Here is a 22,119-nt window from a genome sequence, read left to right on the forward strand (position 1 = left end):
TAAACTCTTCTTGTTCCTAGACAAATAAATAGAAAGGCAGGCAGACATATGGACACGTAAACATCAGTAAAAACAGAGTACATGTGAATTTTCCTTGCTTTGGTCTGTATGGGGGGGGGGTCTGTACAGTACAGTATGTATGTGCAACAAGAAGTTACCCCATCTGGGTACCCTGTGCACGGTAACCCCCCCACTGCCTTTGAAGTCGAGTTGCTAGAAAGACTGAAGGGAGGAGAATGAGAGACTGCTTGGAAAAGGATTGGTGGATTTATGTTGTTCCTCTCAAATCTAATTGGAGAAAAGATTTATTTCCCTCTGGTGTCCCCGTGTATAGCATTTCAAGGCAGAGGTTGGGCGGGATATGCAAATCCATTCCTTGCTGCCTGCCCCCTTGAAGAGACACCAGCAGGCTGTAGCTGGGAGGGAAGCAGAGCTGGCTTAGAAAGCCCAGTTAGCAGGTCAGCATCAAGAAGGCTAGTTCATGCAGTAGCTCTCCATCTGCCACTCTCTGTCTCCCTCTCTTGCTTTCTTTCTCTGTAACTTAGTTTCTCTCTGTCTTTTTTGCACCCCTCCCAGACCGCGCAAGAGGTGATGATGCAGCACAGATGTTGCAGATGCGATTTACTTTAGTGTCTGTTTGAAATCTCATGTGGCCAGCTTCAAAGTTCTGGGACTAAGCCAGGATTTTGAGTACACTACCTGCTCTTCCGGGAAAAAGGGGATCTTTTTCGACCGAAGCTGACACTTTTTATTTTCTTCTGATTTTTTTTTACTGAGAACTCACTTACCGTGCAGTAATGAAGCTGCACTTTTTCCAAGTGGTTCTCCATCCATTTCTGTTTGGAGTTTTCCTGACTCTCATTGATGCCAAAGGTACCTTCTATGGCAGTCCTTACAGGTACAACCTGTACAAATCTGGATCCAGCCCTCATTACACTCCAGGCAAACCCATGGGCAGACACAAGTGAGTACCCCTCTTGTCCTTGTAACACGATTGTAATGAATGCACAGATTATGTATGCTTCACGTGCAATTACACAGATTACGGATATTGTTGTGACTTTAATTATATAATAAACCAGAAAGAAGACAATTGATGACTTGCATCTTACTGCCTGTGGATTGGCTCTGTAGCCAATGTCTGATCTGATAACAGTGTTAAAGAAGGGACAGTCAATGACTGACAGAAAACAGAGGTTGTAGAACCTTGTACCTTAGGATATTTTTGGACTTACATCATTGTTTTACCATACAAGTCTATGAGGTCATATGATTTCAATAGACCTTCATTATATTTTACAAATACATGAATATCAGAATACACCCTGTGAAAAGGTTCTAATATATTTCAGAAGAATTTCTAATTTTCTGAAAAACACCTCAGTATTCTTCCTGTCATGGGGGTTCTCTTATGGAGGTGCTTAAGCACAAGCTTCTAACAATCTGGGCATTTCACAGACCTAACAGGGGACAAATCCTTTGCTTTTGTTCAACTTAGCTTTAGAGTTGTATCTGTTCAGATGGTTTGCATGCTGCTTGCTGGTTTTCCATAGCCATTTTTATTTTGTGGCAAAACTTCTTTTATTAACTTAACCAAATTTCCAGCGGAGTCTAAAAAGGTCATATTTCAGATTCAACTTTCAATTCAAAATAGTAATACCTGAGTACTGGAAGTCTACGAATACGTGTTTTTTTGGCAAGCCTGATTAATGTTAGTTTAATATTAGCCCCAACTGTGCTTAAGACTGATAAATCCAGAAGTGAGATTGCCTCATATTGGTGATGTGCAACTTGAAAATCAGTGAACATGTTCTCTAGTATTCTTGCCCTGTGTCTTCTGAGCGATTCTAAAAACTGTTGCCCTTGTTGGACGTAATTGTGTCTGGGCTCTCACCAGTTTGATTTTATTTCCTTTGGCCATAGTGATTTTAATAGTAGGGTCAAAACCTCGCTTTCACTGGAGTGCCCCAGATGGATTCATAAAAAACATGACATGTTACAGTATGTCAGCATAAGGTCTTTAGACTGCAAACATAGAACCTCTAGAAAGATCAAATGGCCTTTCTCACAAGAACACCCGTGGAGTGATCCGAGAGACACTGAGTAATGCTGCTCAGCAGCAGAATCTTTCCTTCTTCGCAACTGGGGATTTTTCTTCATTGCAGCAGAGCCTATGATTTGACTGCCTCACCCCCCTTTTTAAAACAAATGGTTCCTGGTGAGAGTCCATTATGAGCAAACACTTATTTGGAGTGACATCTTAAACAATGATCACAAAGGTCACACCATACTGTATTCCTGGCTGAAGTGCCCAAAAAAGAAGGTTTTTTGCTTAAATTCACCTCATTAGGCTCCGATCTTTCCCCCAGTCTTTTCTGCCATCCACCCTTCCCTTTTTGAAAAGATTTCTTGAACATGCAAACTCATTCTTATTACTTAGAATTTTATCTTGCATTTGTCTTGTACTTGGAAGTCACTGTAGTGTGCTACAAAAGTACAAGTATGCACCTTTTTCAGCCTTGCACTTAATTAATTAAATATTGCTATGTTAAATACAGTTTGTTAACAAGAACTTTTTTAAAACAAGGGAACCCAGGCACTTTAATTCATTCCACATCCAATTGGCTTCGCAGTTCAGTCACAATTTTACATTTTAAAGACAAATTCAAGAAGAAATATGTATAAAAGCAAAGCCAAGGGTGGATTTTTAAAGAGAATTTTTTTAGAAGAGCCTACTGTTCTGGCCAAGTTCCCCTGTTAATTCCAGTATACGTTATACATGTATCCAAAGTCTGGGTTTGATCATCGGGTCAGATCCAGGTGACATAGCACTCTGAACTCTTGAAGTCCAGAGAGTTCAAACTTGGCTCAGGTCAGGGGCTGTGTCTGTAAGACCTGTTTAGTTATTCTAATGGTGATTTCCCTGAAGAAAAATAACTACATTTTAAGTACAGCAAGAGTCTCTGCTATGCATTAACAAACATAACTACAACCAAACATGACAGCTGTGCAAAATTACTTTGCTTTTTGAAATATAGTAGCATGGTCACTGCATCTTAATACAAAGCATGTAAAGTATAAAGTTAACATTTTCCAGGGATGCATTAGTGTTCTTAAATAGCATCTCTTGTATTTAAGTAGGTTCTTTTTGCTTTACAAAACAAAATGGCAATTAAAATGGAGAAAGAGAACACGTGAATTTCACCACAAATGTTTACTGTTCTTTTAAAGAGGATTGACTTTGTTCAGCTCCCAGCAAATCTAGGATTTGCATACCAAAATCTTTAGCTACACTGGGCAAGTAATATACAGCATATAGAATCAGTGTAGAAGCCTGCTAGCTAGCAGCTAAATTCAGTGAGCAACAGGTTCATACATTACTGTATATAGGTAGCTTGTTGATTTGCAAAAAAGCTATTCTGTTTCTTACCACAACTTCAATTTCACTTTAAAATAATTTCTAATCAAAATACAATGCAGCCTTTGTAATGATCTGGTTGATAAACTCATTATACTATTTTTGAAGAGTGTTTAGATAATTTATCTTAAATGCATTGCTGACTTAAGTCCCATACAACCTCAGAAGCACACAAAGAGTTTCTAGACTTGTATAATTTTTTATCCTGAAAAGTTGCAAAATAAGAACTTGAAGCAGAAGAACCTTAATGATAGCAGTCACATGCCCTGTTACATAATGCTAAAATGCAGTCCATTGTATTGAGCTGAAATGGTAAATAGCCAAAATAAATACAGTACCTCAGTCTGACATAATATTCTTCTGCAGTGCCATAATGAGAAGTGAACTGCTGTAGATCTCATTTTCATTGCTATGTCATGTATAAAGAGCAGAGGATTGAAATCAACATTTTTTTTTCTTCAGACGAAGGATAAAGCTCACTTTCTCAGTAATAAATGTCACTTGATCAGCCTAGGCAATTTATAAGGACTTTTTAACCACACAGGAATTCGGCAGGTGCATACAATAAACGGTTCCATAAAGACATTCAGAGTTTGTCAGTGAAAACAAAACAGGACAGAACAGCATTAGAAGAACTTGGTATAACACATTCATCATAGCTGCCTGCCTCTAAGTTCCTTTTTCAGGAAAGACCGAATGTTTCTGCATAGTTTTTGACATCTCATCTGTGTTCATTTGTAGGACAGGGACATCTCCTGATAAAGTAAACAAGCAGTGACAATCAGCCTGCCAGTAGATTAAAGACATTTGCCAAAAAAAATCATCCTGTTGAAGTTTGTTACGCCGCATTGCCTCAAGTTACACTGATGTCTCAAGTAGACCTAGTCTACTGTACATGAAGAGGGAGCCTCCTGTGCTCATGACACTCGATCAGTATTATGTTTCCTGCTTTTTCAAATTACTTGCTTAAATGTCCTCACCTGCTGAAGGTGTTAATGTCATTATTCAAAGGGTTTGAGACTTTAAACCTGCCAAACCACTCAAAATAGATGTCATAAAAAGAAAGTCTTGGATGAAACCACAGCACAAGGATTTGTTTTTCCCTCACCAATAAATCTGAGGAAGGTCAGCTTGCGGTCGGCTGCTCGTGTCGGCAGGTGAAAGGATCACATTATTTCATTTCTTGAATGTCGCCCCCATTTACAATTTCATTAGAAGGGGAAAAAAAAGCTGCTTGCAATAATATTTGACAAAAAACACCATATGGGAATCTTAAAGGGAATTCTCCTTCACTCCAGGGACGGGCAGGAGGGATTTGTGAACTGTAATGGTATCCTGAAAATATTTACAGTGGGACCCGACTTACCAAAAAGGTATTCACCCAGAAAAATGCTAATATTATTAAAGCAGCAAGAGGTTCGCTCACTTTGCTTGCATAAGGCCTTCGACGCAAAGAAGTTTTATGAAAGGGACACAGAATCAAATGCAACACTTCCCATTCTTAAGAGCATATTTCTGAAGTATTGTAAGTAAACACAACGTTTCGGCTGTGGAGCCTTCTTCGGGTGTCGTGTTTGCTTTCTTCTCTTTTCAGCATGGAATAACAACTTACTTGTTCATTTGCAGCCTATGCATGATGATGCAGCTACCCACCATAATTATACAGTATAAGGCTTTAAATCCATGACAACATGAATGCTAACCAAGCATCATGTTGTATGAGACAACAGATCTTAAATAATAAATGTTAATCACCTGATTTTTTTTGCTATATTTTGCTCCATGAAACTACAAGATCTTTTTATAAGGCTTTTTGGCAAAAGAAATGTATATATACAACAAAAATAAGCAATGCACCCACCCCCTTTGCAATCTTCATACTCTGCCCAAGGTTGAAACAAAATAAGCAATCATTCTCAACAGTATAAATTATTGCACCTTCTTTAAACAAAAGGAATACTGCACCCTCATTGAACTTCGCAACAGGACACTGCTCCCCAGTGGCAGGGAAATGAATTCTTTGAAACAGAGAAACAGAAAAGAACGACAGAGGTACAGTAGCAAACACATAGTAGGGTGAGAAGAATTATTTTAAGAACTTCTGAATTACTGTGTAGGAGCTTTGAAAACTATGAGTACTATACGAGTATAGTTGCCCCAGTGTAAATCTGATCATCAAATCCTAACCTTTGAAGCAGAAATTCCTTTAGGAAGCTGATGGAAATGCTCCTTAAATCCCACATTAAAATGCAGTTGTGCATAATTCCAATCAACATGGAAGAAAATATTTCAGAGCCTTCAGGATAATTCAGTGAAAAGGAGAAATAAAAATAGAAATGAGCAGTTCATTATCTTCATATTTCAGCAGTTGACAATGTTTACAACAATGCCTGTGAATCTTGGCAGAGCCATGCCAAGAGCCTGGAAAAGAATTACAGGTGCTTCTTTCACTGCTGAAACAATTCAAAACCACCTGCAAATGTTGAAAAGTGAATAATGCATTTTTGTATACAGTACACACGGTTACCAAAATGAAAAATTTGTGGATGTGTGTGCCTGTGTTTACCAGTACTTTAGAACTGTCTATAACGATGCATGATGCAAATGCAAGTACAAAATACTGACTAGTCCAGAAATTAAGAGAGAACATGATTCTGCTTGACAGAGCACATCCTGGTTAATGCAGGATCACCACACTGGCCTAGCATCATGCCATCCATCCAGGCCATCTGAGTAATACTTTTCATGACTATAGCTTTTGAAATACAAAGACGTAATCTGTTCATGAGCAGGATGATTAGAACTTGCCATTAGCACAAAAATGATCTGCACGCTTGGAGGCCGTTCACATCATTTTTATGAAGATTGCGTTCCACCTTTTTTATTCTAGAAAGTGTCAGCAACTATTATCTGAACTTTTTTGCTCCTATGTTGTAGCATCTGTAAGCGACAATTGAAAGCCTAAGGGTTGATTTTGTCCTTAGATGTACTGTAGCAGACTGCTAACTCAGAGACTCTGAAGTTACGATTCAATCCAAAATTCCATAAACATAAATACACTCCCTGTTTATTCTGTTTGTATTCATAAGGTTTTTACATACAGCTGTTTCATTGCAGACATGTCTGGTACTGGAAGCACATTCAAAACCTGGTCTTGTCTGTCTTTAAACATCCTGTTGTTCTGCTTCCTTTTTTCTCCACAGAAACTATTGTGCATATGTTGTCCAGAGGAATATCTCATGCACAATACAGGATGGGACAGCTACCTATGTTAAGGCTGAGTACAGCAAATGTACCTGGGGACAGAAATGCCCAATTGTCATGTAAGTAAAGTATCAGTGAAACATTGGTCACACTTACCTAAAGAACACCAGTAATCTCACCCCCCAGCTACGATATCTTCAATGGTCCTCCCGAGTATTGCAAAGTACTAATGCACTTGGAATACATCGATCCTGGATAGGCAATTACAATCCTCAAGGGTAACAGCAAGCTTCTGTTTTCAATCCACCTCTGTTCATTAATTGAACTAATTATTTGGAAAAAAAGCTGAAGCAGTTTTATTAGGTGCTAATCAGCCGCCGGTGAAACCTGCAGGACTCTGGTTCAACTATCCCTCATACAGACACTATATTCCTATAGCAGGAGTTCTCAGAGACTGTTCATACATAGGGCCACCTGTAATGAAGGGGTGTAAAATCTAGAGTGGGTCAGTTCTAACAATGCTCACATAATTTTTTGAGTAGTGTTCTGTTTGTAACACTTTATAATTAGTAGGGACATCAAAGTCAAAATATGGAGCTCTGTTCCAGGCTTGGGGGCCTCCTTTTCTGGACTTTGCATGTTCTTCCTGTGGTTGTATGGACATTCTCCAGGTCCTCCACATTCCTCCGGTCTCACAAAGAGGTTCGATTGGCTACTTTAAACACCTGAGGAATGGAGATGGGCATACCACCTCATTACTTACTGTCTTGTAAACAGTAGCTCTGCTGTCTTTCTGATCTGTTCTACAAATCAGGTATGGGTGTAGTGGAAGCATAGATAGACTGACAAGTAGAAAGATGCATTATTTAGAATTATAGAATTCTGCTTGATTTTTTTTTGTTTTAAATAGAGGATCTTTACTAAGAATGTCACCCTACCAAAAAAAGCTTGAAAATCCATGATGTAAAGCTTTGCGTCTTTACATATTATCTTGAGAGAGACACGGACCATGACAAAATATCAGAAGAGGTCAGTGTTAAAGAGATTTCTCATGGTCTTCCACCTCTGTGGTAGCCACTCTACTTGGTATTTCATGCACTTTCCAAGTAAAATAAGTCACTCAGATATACACTGTACTTTAGAAAGCTAAGACTGAACAAGTTCATTCCAATGTGACGGGAATGTAAATCGAACACTGACCTCTTGTGTGTCAATTTGATTTTGCAATGCATTAAAAGTTTGAGACAAAAAATTATGTGTGGAAAAGACATGATGACTTTAAGTTAAAATTCAAAGGATTCAATACAGTGTTTTCATGAGTAAAGCACATATAATGAACATAATCTTTAAGAACAGGGGCACACTGTACACTGCAGCAGAATAGTATATACTGTACAGTATCCTTCTGCTCGTGTTTTAAGAAAAATTGAATTCACAAAAATACACATGCATTGAACAGCTTATTTCATAAGGCTGAAACAGAAAAAAAATATTTAAACTGGTAAACTACTAATTCTGTAAGTATTTCAAAAGATATTCACAAAGCAATAAAGTGAACATATTTCCAGTTGTTACTAACTTACTAAAACATATAACCAGTAGCAGAACCAATGTTTCTGAATGGTTTGTAAGACATGACATTTATGGGATGGACTGACTACATGAAATTAATTTATCTGCGGCTCTGGGTAGTAATTTCATATCTCCTCTCCCAGGTATCGGACCTTCTATAAACCTAAGTACAAGGTGGGTTACAAGGCTGTGACAGAGCTGGAGTGGAGATGCTGTCCTGGCTACTCAGGGGAGGGCTGCCATGAAGGACCCACATCACTCCCCGAGATGATGCCCCCGTTCATGGGTTCTATGACCCCTCCTGGTTTCAAGGGGCAACCCTGGGGCCATCCTAGAGTACCACCTGACCAGAAGACCGTCCCCACAGGTCACCTCGAGCCATTGAAACCTTTCCCTGTGGGACAGCCAGAGCAGAAATCCGTCCCTAGTGGGCACATACCACCTGGGCACAAAAAGTCTTATTATGGTGAGTGAATTGCCTTCCGTCAAACATTGACTCATATAGTTCCTGGTAATAATGTACTTAGGTACCAGGCACCACTACATGAAACATGGAAGCTTTTTTACTAGTTTTAAAAATCCTGGATGTTATTTGTGTTTTGAGCTAGACAGTGAGATGTATCAGACCCCAGTTTCACTGGATTCCCATTTCAATGACGATAACGGGCAGCCAGCTCAGAGTACTGTAACCGTACCAGATGACTCAGCCTGTAGATCTCTACAACAGTCATGATATTGTTGGTCATCTCTCTACTGCAGCTCGCAAGCTCACAGGAGTCCTTGGGGAGCGGCTGGACAGGATGGAGGAAGAGCTGCGGCGACTGTCCCAGGGCTTTGACACCTTGCATGGCATGGTGACCGGCCTGGAGGACAGCCTGCGCCTTTCCCTGAGGGAAGACACCAACAAGATGCTGGGCTCCCTCCTGAGCTCACCACCACACCACTCCGACTCTACCGTGGGCTTTGGGGTAATTCCCGATGGTAACCCCGATGGCCTGGAGGGTGGAGAGGGCTTCCCAGGCTTTGGAGACCTGGCAGGGAAAGTGACAGAGGTGAAGGATGAGCTGAGGATCAAGAGCGAAATGCTGGATGAGCTCCATGGCATGGTTTTGGGCCATGATGGGCAGCTCAAGCACTTGTTAGAGTCTGCCACTGGAAGACCCTCTCCCCTGACCTCGCAGAAAATTCTGGAGGAACTTATAGATACCAAGCTGGCAGGAATACGGGCAGAGATCCTGGATGGCTTTGAAAAGCGCTTGTCTGGATTGCAGAACCACTGTGAGGCACGTATTGGGGAGGTTCAGCGCCAGTGTCACCAGGAACAGCTCAATGGGCAGGAGATGATACAGCATTCCCTGGATGGAAGGGAAACAGGCCTGAGAAAGGAGCTGGGGAACCTACAAGCTCAGATCCAGGGCCTGACTCTGACAGAGAGCTGCTGTGGCCAAGTTTCAAGTCTCTCAAACAGAGTCTTGTTGATCGAGGAGTCATTGAAGGGCCTAACTGAGTCTCACAGAGAACTTCAACCCATACTGGACGCACATTCCACTATTATAGGGAATGTGTCCGACCGGGTGGAAATGCTGGACATCAGGCTAAGTGCTGTGGAGAGAGAATGGGTTGATAGTAAATTTGAAGGACAGAAGACTTGTTCTAAACGCCTGGAAGATATTGAAGCACGATTAAATTCTACAGAGGTGACTTTATCGAAGAACACAACTGATCCTCCTCTCCTGGAAGGCCTGGAAATTCCCACTTTGGAGACGGATCTAGAGGCTATAAGGAGGCAACTGGAGGGAGAGTTGAGTGGGATGCAAAACCAACTGTCTCATCTAGAGATCCTGTGCTCCTCGGCCTGTCCCAAGGCTTCTGGGATGGTGGAAAAGCTCCAAACAGAGATGGAGGAGTGCAAGGACACAGAAAAGAAAGTCTCTGGGCAGCTGGACGCCCACACGGATGACCTGAATAAGCTCAACAGCACCCTGCAACAGGTCCTCAACAGGCTGGTCAAGATGGAAGGGGAAGACTCCATTCAAGGCGAAATCACACTCCTGAAGATCAACTTCAACTCTGTAAATCGCACCGTCAAGGGCCTGAAGGACTCCGTCGGCCTCTTTGCTCAAGAGGTGAGCCAGGCTAACTCCACGTGGCAGCAGCACGAGCTCTGGCTGACAGACCAGGTCCATGGCATCCAGCAGCTGGTGGGACAACAGGGCTCTCAACTGGGCCTAAGCGAACGCCGTCTCCATCAGCTGAAGGGGGAGCTGCAGACTTTGAAGCGCAGGTTGGCTGGAGAGCTGCAGGGCTGCAAAAGCACGGCCCTTAATGTCCAGAGAGAATTCAGCGTGGTGGATGGAAGAGTGACGCAGGTAGAAGGGTTGTGTGGAAATCTGGGAGGGCTGGCGGACGACTTGGAAAGAATCCGTGGGGAGCTGGAGAGCCACTCCAACAGCTACCTCTCGCAGGTGAAGGGGACTCTGTCTACCCACTCCCATCAGCTAGCTGAGCTGAAAGACGGACTTAAAGACTGCCTCAACAAAACAGGAGAAGCAGGACAGAATGGAAACCATTAAAACCATTAATCTCTGTTCACTGACAAGGAGTGGGTGTGCTCATGGCTGTATAGATGAAAAAGATTTCGTCCAGGTTTTATATTAATGGGGCATTTTTTCACTTTTATATGGACTTAAATGATAGTTTTAACTTATATGAAGATAAAAGAAGAGAGACTGCAATGTGATATATTGGTAAAATTTGTTAAAGCAAAACAATACCAGAAATTACTAAGCTGCTACGGGTTTCTACTGGCAAGTCATTTCTATTTCTTTTTAAAATTTTAATTTTTTTACATTTTCAATTTCAAAGGTGCTAAACATTTTTGTACATTTGTTTTGTGTGGAAAAACACGAGTTTGTCCAAAATTAATTTGTCCTTTTGTTGTATTTGGCTTTCCAGTAGTTTTCATTATTATACCTTATATCTTTGTTTCTTAATTCAGAAAAAAAAACGATAAATCTGCAAAGTGAAAAATCTTTGGCCTTTGACAGGTAGATAAGGAAACAAGAAGTACTGCAGTACAGTTAGTTGTTGACATTTCACTATATTACCACAAGGTGCCAGTCAAGCACATACAGTATATTAAAATATCTTCCACATGTTCTTTGGGAACATTCAGAGCTATATACTGTATACTGTAACTGCCAGGGATGGATAACCAATTAAGTTAAAAGGGGGTAAAATAACAAGAGGCATTGCATTTGTTTTTTGTTTTTTCATTTTCAACTGCACGTTTGTTTTAAATAGAGTTTTCAAAATTCAGACCTTTACTCTTAGAGGGGCAAGTCATCAATCCCGTTTTTTACAAAATACTCATTTTGACGGTAAATATATTGAATGGTCATCTTTAATGATTCTTCCAAATAAAACAAAACAAAAAAACAATCGCCAGGAACCTTTTTGTGAAATGCGAAGCGGACACTGGTTGCAGTCAAGGTCCCGATTCGAAGGATGAACTGGGAAAGAAATAAAGCCCTTTTTATGAACTGTGGCTTTAAATCTAAAATCCTGAAGATTAGAACTCTAATTCCGAGCCGTCGTGTCAGTCAGTGTAAGGCCCGTTGAGGCACAAAGCCGTTTGATTAAAACAGCATCAACAGGGGAGAAAATGACAGGAAACGCTTCTCACGGCCACAACGTAAGTCTCAGCATCTGCTTTTAAAACACAATTTACGATTCCTCAAAGCACAAGTTTCATAAAACATAACTTTTTTTTATTTAGACATAACCACTGTTAGAAGATATTTCGTTTGGTAGCAAGGTTTCTTTAGAATATACAAAAATATATTGTACTGATGAAAAAGCAAACAGGATATTCTGAGTCTTCCAAGAGATAGCACAAGCATGCCTGATCCTTTACGATTAAATAACATATAATACAAATATGTAAACAATTATAGTTTAAACACGTTTAAAGTACCTTTTATACTGAATTGTGTGTGTGTGTGTGCACAGGTAGGTGATGTCAGTAGAGCTGACAGTCGTGTTTTTGTTTTGATTATCCTTGATTTGCACACGGGAGGTATTTCTTGTGACGCAGCTCCAAGGGCTGAGGTTACTAAAAAGCTTTACCAGAAACCTCTGGGAGAAAGACAGCATTGACTTCAGGCCCTGAGAGCACTGTGCTGATTAATTAGACAGGTTGCAATTGTCTGTAGAACCAAATACACCTGACAGTTTTGCGCAAGATTCTCTTACGCCCGGAGTATGAGTGTCTCACGGGCTTTATTAAATCACTAATTACCATGCAGTAAGTTGAGCGCGTTTTATGCGGAGGTCCCAGTTTAGCCGTGCTGAAATTAAATGCATTAAAAAATCCATTCCGGTCCTTGACGTCAGTACTATCCTATTAGCACATGGATTTTCTGCAAGTTTTAATTAATGGAACGAGTCAAGAAAACTGGAATGGCTTAAAATCCAGGTATCCACGATGTTTTGTGTTTTTCTCAAGAGCAAATCCCACAGAAGCTCTCTGTTCAAACAGGCCATCGAGAGAAGGCACCAGGAGACAGAGACCGATAGCGAGGTGTCACAGTAAGTGTGGTAGTTCTGCACCTAGGCTGTCCCCTGCAGTATTTCTTGCATAACATCATCCACATCATAACATCATCCACAAAACATCATGTATCCTGTTATGTCTCCTACAACTTCCCACCTTTTTTTTTACCAACAAGTACTGTAGATTTAAACCATGTCCCTTTTTTATCCTATTTTTTATACAATGGATTTGCTTTTTAAAGAGCAATAGATGCTACACCAATGAAGAACAGATACACTTTAAGACCACTGAGACATGGCTGGTGTTTAAAAATAAACAATTCAAGAAGCAGTCATGTAGTTGTGATGTCAAGGTTATTATTATTTTTTTTATTTTCAGACCTCTTACAGCCTGGGTCAGTATCTCTCAGCAAGAGAGAGCCAAGCAGAATAAAGGGTCAGTGACAGGGCAGGAAAGGGGATCTTGATATAGGTCTTGTGAAATATCATATGAGCCTCTGAGGATGTCTCTTGTGACTTGCGTTATGAGAACAAATTGGTGCTTACTTTTTTTGGTGTTAAATTGAGCTATTATGCCGTTGAAAGAACACATTAAAATTCTCAAGTGGGTAGCTGTGTCTGCATGTGTACGATGCAAAGGAACAAGTAAAGATTTATTCCATGTTGAAAAGAGAAGAAAAGGAACAACCTTTTGGCTGTAGATGCTCAACAGCCAAAAGGTTGTGTTTCCTTTCTTCTCTTTTCAGCATACATTAAAATGTTTCCTAGTGCTATAAAGGAATCACTTGGTGCCAGATTTCCTACAACACTTTGTTGGCTTGTGGTGTGCTGTCTCTGTTAGGGTGGTATCAATTCTATAGATCTAATGGGAGGTTTTGGAATGTCACATATTTTGAAAATAAATGTGACAATTGTGAGGCGTGTTCTGAGAATGCAAGAACAGTTTTATAACCTACTGCAACCAGTGGTAATACTTTTATTTAAAGTTACTACCAACATTTTAAAAAAAGCAGACTTGCACTTACAGGGAAACTGAAAAAAGAAAGCAGTTGAAAATGAATTGCTTGTCAAATTACCAACATGGCCCAGAACTAGATACTAAGATTGATAAATCTGCCACTGGTCCATAAGTCTTCTGAGGAACAGGACTGTAAGGTAGATAATGTAACTGACAAAGGCACTTTGTAAATCCCAACTGCTGAAGGCCACTCTTTTCATTCTTGGCTGTAGATAGCAGAAAGAGAACTGGGGGAATAAGAAGCAAAGCTCTGATAATAGGGCTTCAACTGATTCTGAGTGGCATCTCAAGTCTCTGTAAATCATTTTTCCTCAAATGCAGTGCTGTTAAAGTACCTTTCCTTTCCCTCTCTCGTGTCTATAAGCCCCTCAAAGTCATTTGTATTGTCTAAGTGCAGTTAAATGAAAGAAATTTTGGGAAGCAGATGGCTGCTGTCTTTGTACACTTCAGACACCTGCATTTCCTACTCTTGAAGAAAACTGCCTGATTTCATTTCTATTTGCTACAACATCACATGGACCAAATTGCCATACCAAGAAATAGAAAACACTACCTAAAATACACACTCCAGACAATGCAACCAGAGGAACCATACATTTACACTGTATTTTTTCAATTATCATTTTGACCAGTACAGTGTTACAGTGAGCCAGAGCCAAACCTGGCAGACAAAGTTTGCAAAATGCTGAATAAGTGCCAATCCACTGCAGAGAAAACCCTAACCATCCTAAATTACACTTAAGATGTAACAGGCAGATGTTTTAAAAGAATATTACATATTACTAGTCATATTTTTGCACTCTCCTTGGCTCACTAACTTAAGCCCAACGTTGGGGACTTGAGTCTGTGGCTGCCAGGTGACTGGAAAATGGCTGCAGAATGAGATGCACTTAATCCGATGTACTGATTAAGTCTGCGGGGCTCAGTGGGAAAGGAATACGCTCTTGTGTTAATGCATCGTTTAATACCAGGGTACCTTCTAATGTGACATGGCCCTGTCCACAGGGTGGGCTGAGATGCTACAACCAGACTAGTCTGCTGACACTGAGCACTGGCATAGACTGAAGAAAAATGCAGCAAGATCTCTTCTGCTAGTGTGAAAAGGGGCAAGGAGAAATGAAGAAAGCAGATTCTCATGTTCTCTCAGTTAATAATGCACATTTAATCTTATCTGTTCAGATAGGTGTAGGTTAGTCAGTCTGTGAAGGACAGAAGATCTGTTTTTTCTTTTCATTTCTGATAAAAGCTCAACAGATAGTAAGGATGTTATAGGCGAAGAACATTTTTGAGTGCAACTCAGCAGACACCTCTTGTACAGTCCATGTCAAATAGATTAGTGGCCCCCAGACAGACAAGCTTATCTTCAGTTGATGTTAAGTGTGACTTTGGATTGAAAGATAATGTTTAACCCATGCATACAGTATCTATCCTCTTTCTATTGAGATTGTTAAACTCCAGTGCAGCCAACTGAATGTCTCAGTGTCTGTGAACTGTAATGCAGTATGTTTTGTATGTTCAGCAGTACAGGTATATGGTGTATCCGATTCATCCTTTTAAAAACTGATTAAAAATTACTAATGGCAGTTTAAAAAATATAAATAAACACAAATTTTAAAATATAAAGGCAAATCACATGGAAAGTGACTAAGTGTGGTTATTTGGTCTGCATCACCATTATATTATGCAGGCTACTGTACTTCTTTTGCTGTGCCTGCATTCAAGTCATACAGTATGTTTCTTGATAAAAGTTGGACATTGTGATCACTGTTAAAACCGTGACCATAGAGACAATCCTTCAGCGGTCCAAAGAGATAGAGAAAGATTCAAAATAGTTGTCTCATAACACTTGCATGCCAATATATACAAGGAGTTAGTAGGTAGCTTCCCTGTGCATTGCACTAGTAATGCAAAGGCCTGTGGCTCAAACAATGTGCTAGGCCAGAGCAATGTATCACACCCCAAATACTCCAAATGAAGAAGCCCTCATTTTACATTTTACTCACTGAAAGCATTTATTTTCAGCATAAGGGAATTGTTCTTTTGATGTATTTTATTGGTTGATTAAAAAAACACTGCATCATACAAATCTTTATGGTCAACAAGATATGCAATAGTACAGATACAAGGTTTCAATTATGCATGTGACAAATGGGCTCATTATAAAGGTTGTATTGTTCATCCAATATGGCACTGAAGACAGAAGGTGCAGGGGTAGTCCAGAAGAAACCTTTAAATACACCAGTGAGCCATCTTATGATTTAGAATGTAATGGTGGAAAATGTGGACAAGTTTAAGATATCAAGATAAAGTACTGAACTGAAAACCCTTGAACCATTATAAGCTGTATAAGACCCATGTACTGTATATTGTGTGTGCTTTTATACTCACGAGCTTGAATTTGGAGGTGGAATAGTAATAGTGCAGTTGCATAGAGATAGATGTTACAGGGAATCCATAATGTTCAAGGTTGTCCAACCAGCCAAACCTAACTGGCTCTGGCCCTTGATCAGCTGGTGATCGCATGCAATTTCTCCCTCTATATTTTCTGACCCTACTGCATCTGGGATTCCCAATTTAACAAGGTCTTGAAATGGGGGGGGGTAAGTATCTCCCTTAGGAAAAGAGGAACAAAAAGGATCCTATTCTAAAAAAATAACACATCTGCTGGGAGGACAAACTCTACTGGGCTCAGACAGACATCAGACCCTGGATGTGACCTCTGGATCATTACTATTCCACTATCAGTAATTATCTCTACAGTATAAGGCTGCATATCAAATCGAGCTTCATTTAAAAAAGGGACAGGAAATGGGAATGGATACCAACATGCTTTAGGACAAACATGGTTTAGAAACAGCAAACCTTAACTTCTCCTTTAACTACACTATTCTTTGAAGCAGGACTGCTTAAGGGAACTCAAAGCTAAAGTCCTGTGTAGATAACGCCTATTATGTAAGGACCTACATGTAACACACAACAAAATATATACAGGTATAATTTTTTCGGTTTTATTTTGAACATTAAATAAATTTATAAAAAATAAAAATGCATAAAATAATTTAAGTCTTTAAGGCCCCCAACCATTCAGGGAGTAGCTATCCCTTCATTCCAGTTGCCTGAATTGGATTCCTCCAAGTCTAGAGCAAAGGCAGTCTAGAGAAGGGCCCGTGTGTGACATTTCTTCTTTGATGGATTAATGTAGCAGTATGACTCTGCACAACAGAACACCTTTTTTTCAGACTAAATATAGGAGACAAGATTTAGAACACTTTCATTAAGCAACCCCAGTAAGCACCTCAACATTACTGGCTACATGAATTCATACTGTGTTGCAGACTGGTTGAAAATTTCAGAAGTAAGAAAGCAGACATTTTAAAATATACTCCTTTCTCACCTGCTCCCAACTCACCTGAACAAAAACACAGGTTCTTTTCTTTAGAAACAGTGAAAGTATTTTAAATCAAAATTACACAGAGCATATACAAAACTGAGGTATTAACAGCAACAGCAGCAGCAGCACGAGAGCCTAAATGAGGTGCTTAAGGAGGTATTCTTCATAAATGTTCTATTTTTTATTTCCTTTACAGTCTTCATTCAAAATGGTGCCCTGTCTAAAAACAGAGCTGTACTTTGAACCCACAGGAAGAAAACATACACCAAGCACAGAGTCAAAAATCCATAGCTGCTCCGTTTCAACAAAACAAAAATTAAAAAAGAGGCCTGCCTCTGTGCAATATTATTACAACAAAACTATTTATCCCGAAAATGTAAACCACAATTAATCAGAAATCAAGGCTATTAGAAAAAAGAAACATTTAGTTTGTGTTGTCTTTTCAGATAAACCAGTCAAGGTAAAAGAATGATAAAACCAGCACTAGCTTATCAGTTACTCAAGAAAAAGTACCAGTAGAACCCAGGTTTATTTTTCTAAGTCAGAGGCCTGCAGATCATGTCCCAGGGGCCACATTAACTTCTGTTTATTCCAGACAAGGTCTTAATTAGTTAACATGCTTTCCATATCTCTGCTCAAGGCTGCCTATAAACATTGAAGGACTGTGGCTCTCCAGGACTGGAGCTGCAGACCCCTATGTAATCTATGCTTTTATACTGAACCACAGATGAGATGCCAGATATTGTAAGCAGTGTAAATAGATCAGAGCATTCTGTTCCAATACCTTTGGGTTAAAACGCACATTTGCTGCCAGCCTTGATCTGGTATCCCTCTCCTCTATTTATAGAGACTATCACATCTCTATTTCTGTTATAATAGCATTGTTGGACAGAAATCTCAGATGCCAGCTTTGAGGACTGTTTTTAAGAGTGTCAGTTAACAGGTGGTTCTTTTGGCACAGGCATTAGAAGTGCTTCCAAGAGGTATTAGTAACCTAGGTGTACAAATACGTTTTGGGCACGTTATATAGGTGTATTCACTTCATTTTGGAGGCACAACTGATTAGAAATACCACAATTCCACCTCTTTTAATTTAATGGGTTTCTACTCCATGAATTAGCTCAGTGTCACAGGGGGTCTCTTATTTACACAAGATCATTGATTGCACTAGATTTACGGACAGGTTTACAGTTACACAACCTTGTATTCCAGACCCTGGAATGAAGCACAGATTTACCCAAGTGAAAGTTGAGGAAAAGACACTGTTGAAAACGTTTGAGTTTGTGCCTGTTCTCATAAACAGCCTCATATACTGGCAGAATTAATTGGGTTCAGACTCCATAAATAGTTGATTTGGATTCTGAATGGGTTTAAGGTATATTTGGTAATACACCTAAGCTCTGTAAAGGTAAAATAACAAAAAAGTGTTTTCAACAGTGTTCTCAACCTGGAAGTGTTCTACACTGAAACTGTGTGGGGAGAGAACACGTACTACAAAACAGAACAAAAATAAGAGCTGTATGACTGAGCAACCTTTGTCAAGAGCACTGATAGTTGATAAAAATGTTATAGCCTTCTCATTTTCTGCATTTCCAGCTAGTTTATGATGAAAGCTTTGAGAACAGCAGGCAATGTTTGTGGAATACAGCTCGGCAGTTACACAAATGTACATGTAATAAGCAAGTCTCTAACTTGGCAAAACAAATATTTCTACTTGGTCTCCAAAACACTAAAAGCCACATCAAATCAATGTTGCAATAGAAAAATACAGACATTTTATAAATATAGCTGGAGCAGTGCAGATCATTTTGGGTTAGATAAAGCATTGTAACTGCAAAGAGTGTGCTAGTCTCAAAGTTTCCATCATCAACTCACAATATTACACCTTCGTTTCGGTAATAAGGGCAACATCTAAAAAATCAGATCTTGCTTTTAGGTTCTAATCAGTACGTGTAAAACCTACATGACTTTAAGACCTCAAGGATGAACTGAACTAAATGATTTTAGAAGACTAATATGTTCAAAGTATTCCCAAGTTAAAATGTCATACATGCATGAAATAAAAACAGTTTTGAATACCTACATTAAATTAGCACATATTGTGGTCCACTGGACAGGCCAGTGTGTGAGAGGGAGACAGTCTGAATGGAGAATGGCTGATTAGTTAATGTAATTAATGTAAATGTAATTAATGTAAATGTAATTCTTTGTATTGCTTAAACACACTCACGGGGGTAACACTAAAACATCTTCAATAAACCTTAATTAAAGTTTCCATTCAAGGTAGGTGTTTGAGAATTGTGCTTTGAGGACTGTCACTGTATTGTTATCACAACTGATCTACTTCTGAACATAGTTGAGGGCAGTTGGAGGACACAGTCTAGTTCTATTTTCTAAACCTACTGTAAATGACCACACTGTGGCATCAGCTGCCATTTTAATTAAGCAGAAGAAAATAAATTGTGCTGTTTTGGAAAAAACAGTAATATACTAAGACCAAGGTGTTTATTTCAAAAGCATTGTTCCTTTCAAAGTCTTTTAGTTTAAAAATCTGACTCTACATGTCCCTGTAATTTAGGATTATATTTGCAGTTCAGTGAAATTTTAAGAAAACTGAAGAATCACTTCTGATTTCACATTGTTTTCACCATAATTATAGTATTGTGGAGGCTGAACAAAGTAATGGTAAAGAATATTGCAGAGTAAATCTGTTTGTTTTACTTTTAATTTTTCTATAATTATTTTTATTCTTTTATGTATTTTTAGTCACAAAGGCTTGTGTGCTTGTAGGACAGACACATCAACAATGTCATTGTGTCCTAATTCCATTAACAGTACTAATTATTAAATAGTTGATTGAGAATTCTGGATAATTTATGTGGCCAACAATTAACAGCTCAGAAATGACTGAATACTAAAAACTGTCTACTCTGTTATAAATCTGCCTGGAACCACTGCTGTTACAGTACAACCGATTCCTCCAAAACCCAGAGTATTTTCTATTTATACACAGAACGCTGGAAACCTAATATTAAGAACATGTCAGTGTTACACTGCAGCCTCAAGCAATACACGCATTTAAATCTTACATTCTCTAAAAGTGGAATTAATGTGGAAACCCCAGACAGGTACATTCGTCTGTTTCACACTGAACTATATATCATATACAGGATACAGAGTTTAACACTGACATAAGATACCACATTGCCAAAAAGGTGTGAAAGTAACAATTTTTCTAAATAAAAACCTCTGCCTTCTGGCAGGAACATTTTCTGAAGTTGTTTCTTAAAGAAGTGATATGCAAATTGGTTGCACATTGCTCAAGGAGGCTGGTGAAGTAATCAAAGCAACTTCTTGGATACCCTTCATCTGGACACAATATGAAACATGAGGCTGTGAATACTCAAGGCCACTGAAGGCTGGCTTTTTAGATATCCACAATATTTCACTTGTCTACTGTTTTTTTCTGGGGGGGGGGGAACCCATCCAACACCTGCAGATATTTTACACTGCTAGTAAAGCATATAGATACACCCCTGTACATTCAAATACATTCTTAAAAGAGTTGGAAATGGCCTGCAGCACACAAAAGTGTGAGCGCCAACCCTTGATGACACATAAACTAGTGGACACTTGAGTGATTGCTTGAGATTAAGGGTCGTTTCTGAAGATTTGTTTTTCAATAGCAGCTTCAGTGTGGCCAGTTCTGAGAAGTCAAAGGACATAGTGCTGTACGGACAGTAGCTAATCCCACAAGACAAGGAAGACTGGTGGCACAGATTCAGCTATTTTGTCCAGGAAGTGTCCTCCATGCATGACAAAATTCCATGACAACAGTCACCACAAACGAATGTTCTGAATTCCATTGCAAGACACTCCCTTTCCTTAAACTATTTCCCAGTGTCACTATTCCCCTCCAAGAGAGGTTCTTTTTAAATAACCTACAATCCACAAGCAGAACCAGCTGCTGTGTCCCTAAATGCTGCTCCCATGTTGACAATAATTGTAAATATTCTTCATTTCAGTGCAGGGAAAGTTCTTCAGTGTACAGTTCAGCACACAGAGCTGGTGAAATGCATGCTCTCTATATTCTCTTGTGATGGGTCCACAACAGTAAACTCTTGCCGTATGGACAACGACACCACGCCCTGGTGTGAAGGATAAGAGAGAACCGAAGTTGTTGCACACGCACGCTTTCTGTCCTGGTAATGTGCCCAAACCCACACATGTTCAAGGACCGTTGCCGATGTACGAATGCACAACAAACGTGTTGGTCATGTTTGCATGTGCACTGGAATCATATCGCTTTTGCTGTTTGTGTTACTCAATAATGGAACATTCAGAAAGGAGACCTCCACACTGGAATAAATCAAACAAGACCCTGTGCACTTTGTTTTGCTCCGAGGTGTTGCCTATGGGAGCACGTTTTGCCATTTCACATGCTGGTACGACAAAAGTCAATGCAAACAGAAACGAATGAAGTCAATGAAAGTGAGTGGGCCAAGGCCACCATTCCTTTAAACAAGGCCTGCTGTCAGGTGGAGGCACAAAAACACAATAAAAAACACAGTGGAGCAGGAGTGCCAGGTTGTGTTGACACTCAATCTATTGATATTTGCTGGATCAATAGGTGAAGCCTCCTTTCAGAAACTCAACCCCAGGAACCAAAAATAAAAGGTCTCTGAATGTGACTGTTGTGTTAAACCCGATGATTACGTTAAGCGTCGCTTGAAACTTTCACGAGTGCTTGTGCTGTTGTAAAGCAACACTTGGAGCCGTCTCTGTGAATCGGTCAGTAGTCGGCAACAGGAGCCAGCTCTGGGCTCAGGTTAACCGTGATGTTGGTGAACAGGGCCTTCTGGGAGACAACAGGGTAGTACTTAAGGTTGTTCAGTCCATCCCGGCTTTGCCTGTCTTTGGAATGTCGCAGCAGAGAGTACCTGCAAAGACAGATCCGTTGCA

The 22,119-nt window shown here is 39.8% G+C and overlaps 2 protein-coding genes across 9 annotated transcripts in view; one reads left to right on the top strand and one right to left on the bottom strand.

The window, feature by feature from the left end:
• The first annotated feature begins 406 nt into the window (after positions 1–406).
• The window catches only part of LOC102697711 (EMILIN-3), a 42,486-nt gene continuing 20,773 nt past the window's right edge, over positions 407–22,119 (top strand). Inside the window, exons 1-6 of one of the 7 annotated variants that reach the window (XR_011181794.1) lie at positions 407–964; positions 6,622–6,741; positions 8,338–8,660; positions 8,954–11,888; positions 12,735–12,784; positions 14,772–15,398. Coding sequence is in view for 2 of the 7 variants with exons in the window: in XM_015364843.2 (XP_015220329.2) it covers positions 798–964; positions 6,622–6,741; positions 8,338–8,660; positions 8,954–10,767 (2,424 nt within the window). In the remaining 5 variants the exon portion in view is untranslated. Of the gene's footprint in view, positions 965–6,621; positions 6,742–7,543; positions 7,652–8,337; positions 8,661–8,953; positions 15,399–22,119 lie in introns of those variants that run through there. The other 6 variants (XR_011181793.1, XR_011181792.1, XR_011181790.1 and 3 more) reach the window with 6 other exon arrangements.
• Positions 15,753–22,119, bottom strand: part of b4galt5 (UDP-Gal:betaGlcNAc beta 1,4- galactosyltransferase, polypeptide 5) — a 37,817-nt gene continuing 31,450 nt past the window's right edge. For both annotated transcript variants that reach the window (XM_006639527.3, XM_069179663.1), the window contains exon 9: positions 15,753–22,097. In XM_006639527.3, the coding sequence (XP_006639590.2) occupies positions 21,950–22,097 (148 nt within the window). In that variant the 3' untranslated portion in view covers positions 15,753–21,949. The remainder of the gene's footprint in view (positions 22,098–22,119) is intronic.

Source organism: Lepisosteus oculatus, chromosome 16, assembly GCF_040954835.1.
Source record: "Lepisosteus oculatus isolate fLepOcu1 chromosome 16, fLepOcu1.hap2, whole genome shotgun sequence".
In the NCBI taxonomy this organism is placed as follows: Eukaryota; Metazoa; Chordata; class Actinopteri; order Semionotiformes; family Lepisosteidae; genus Lepisosteus; species Lepisosteus oculatus.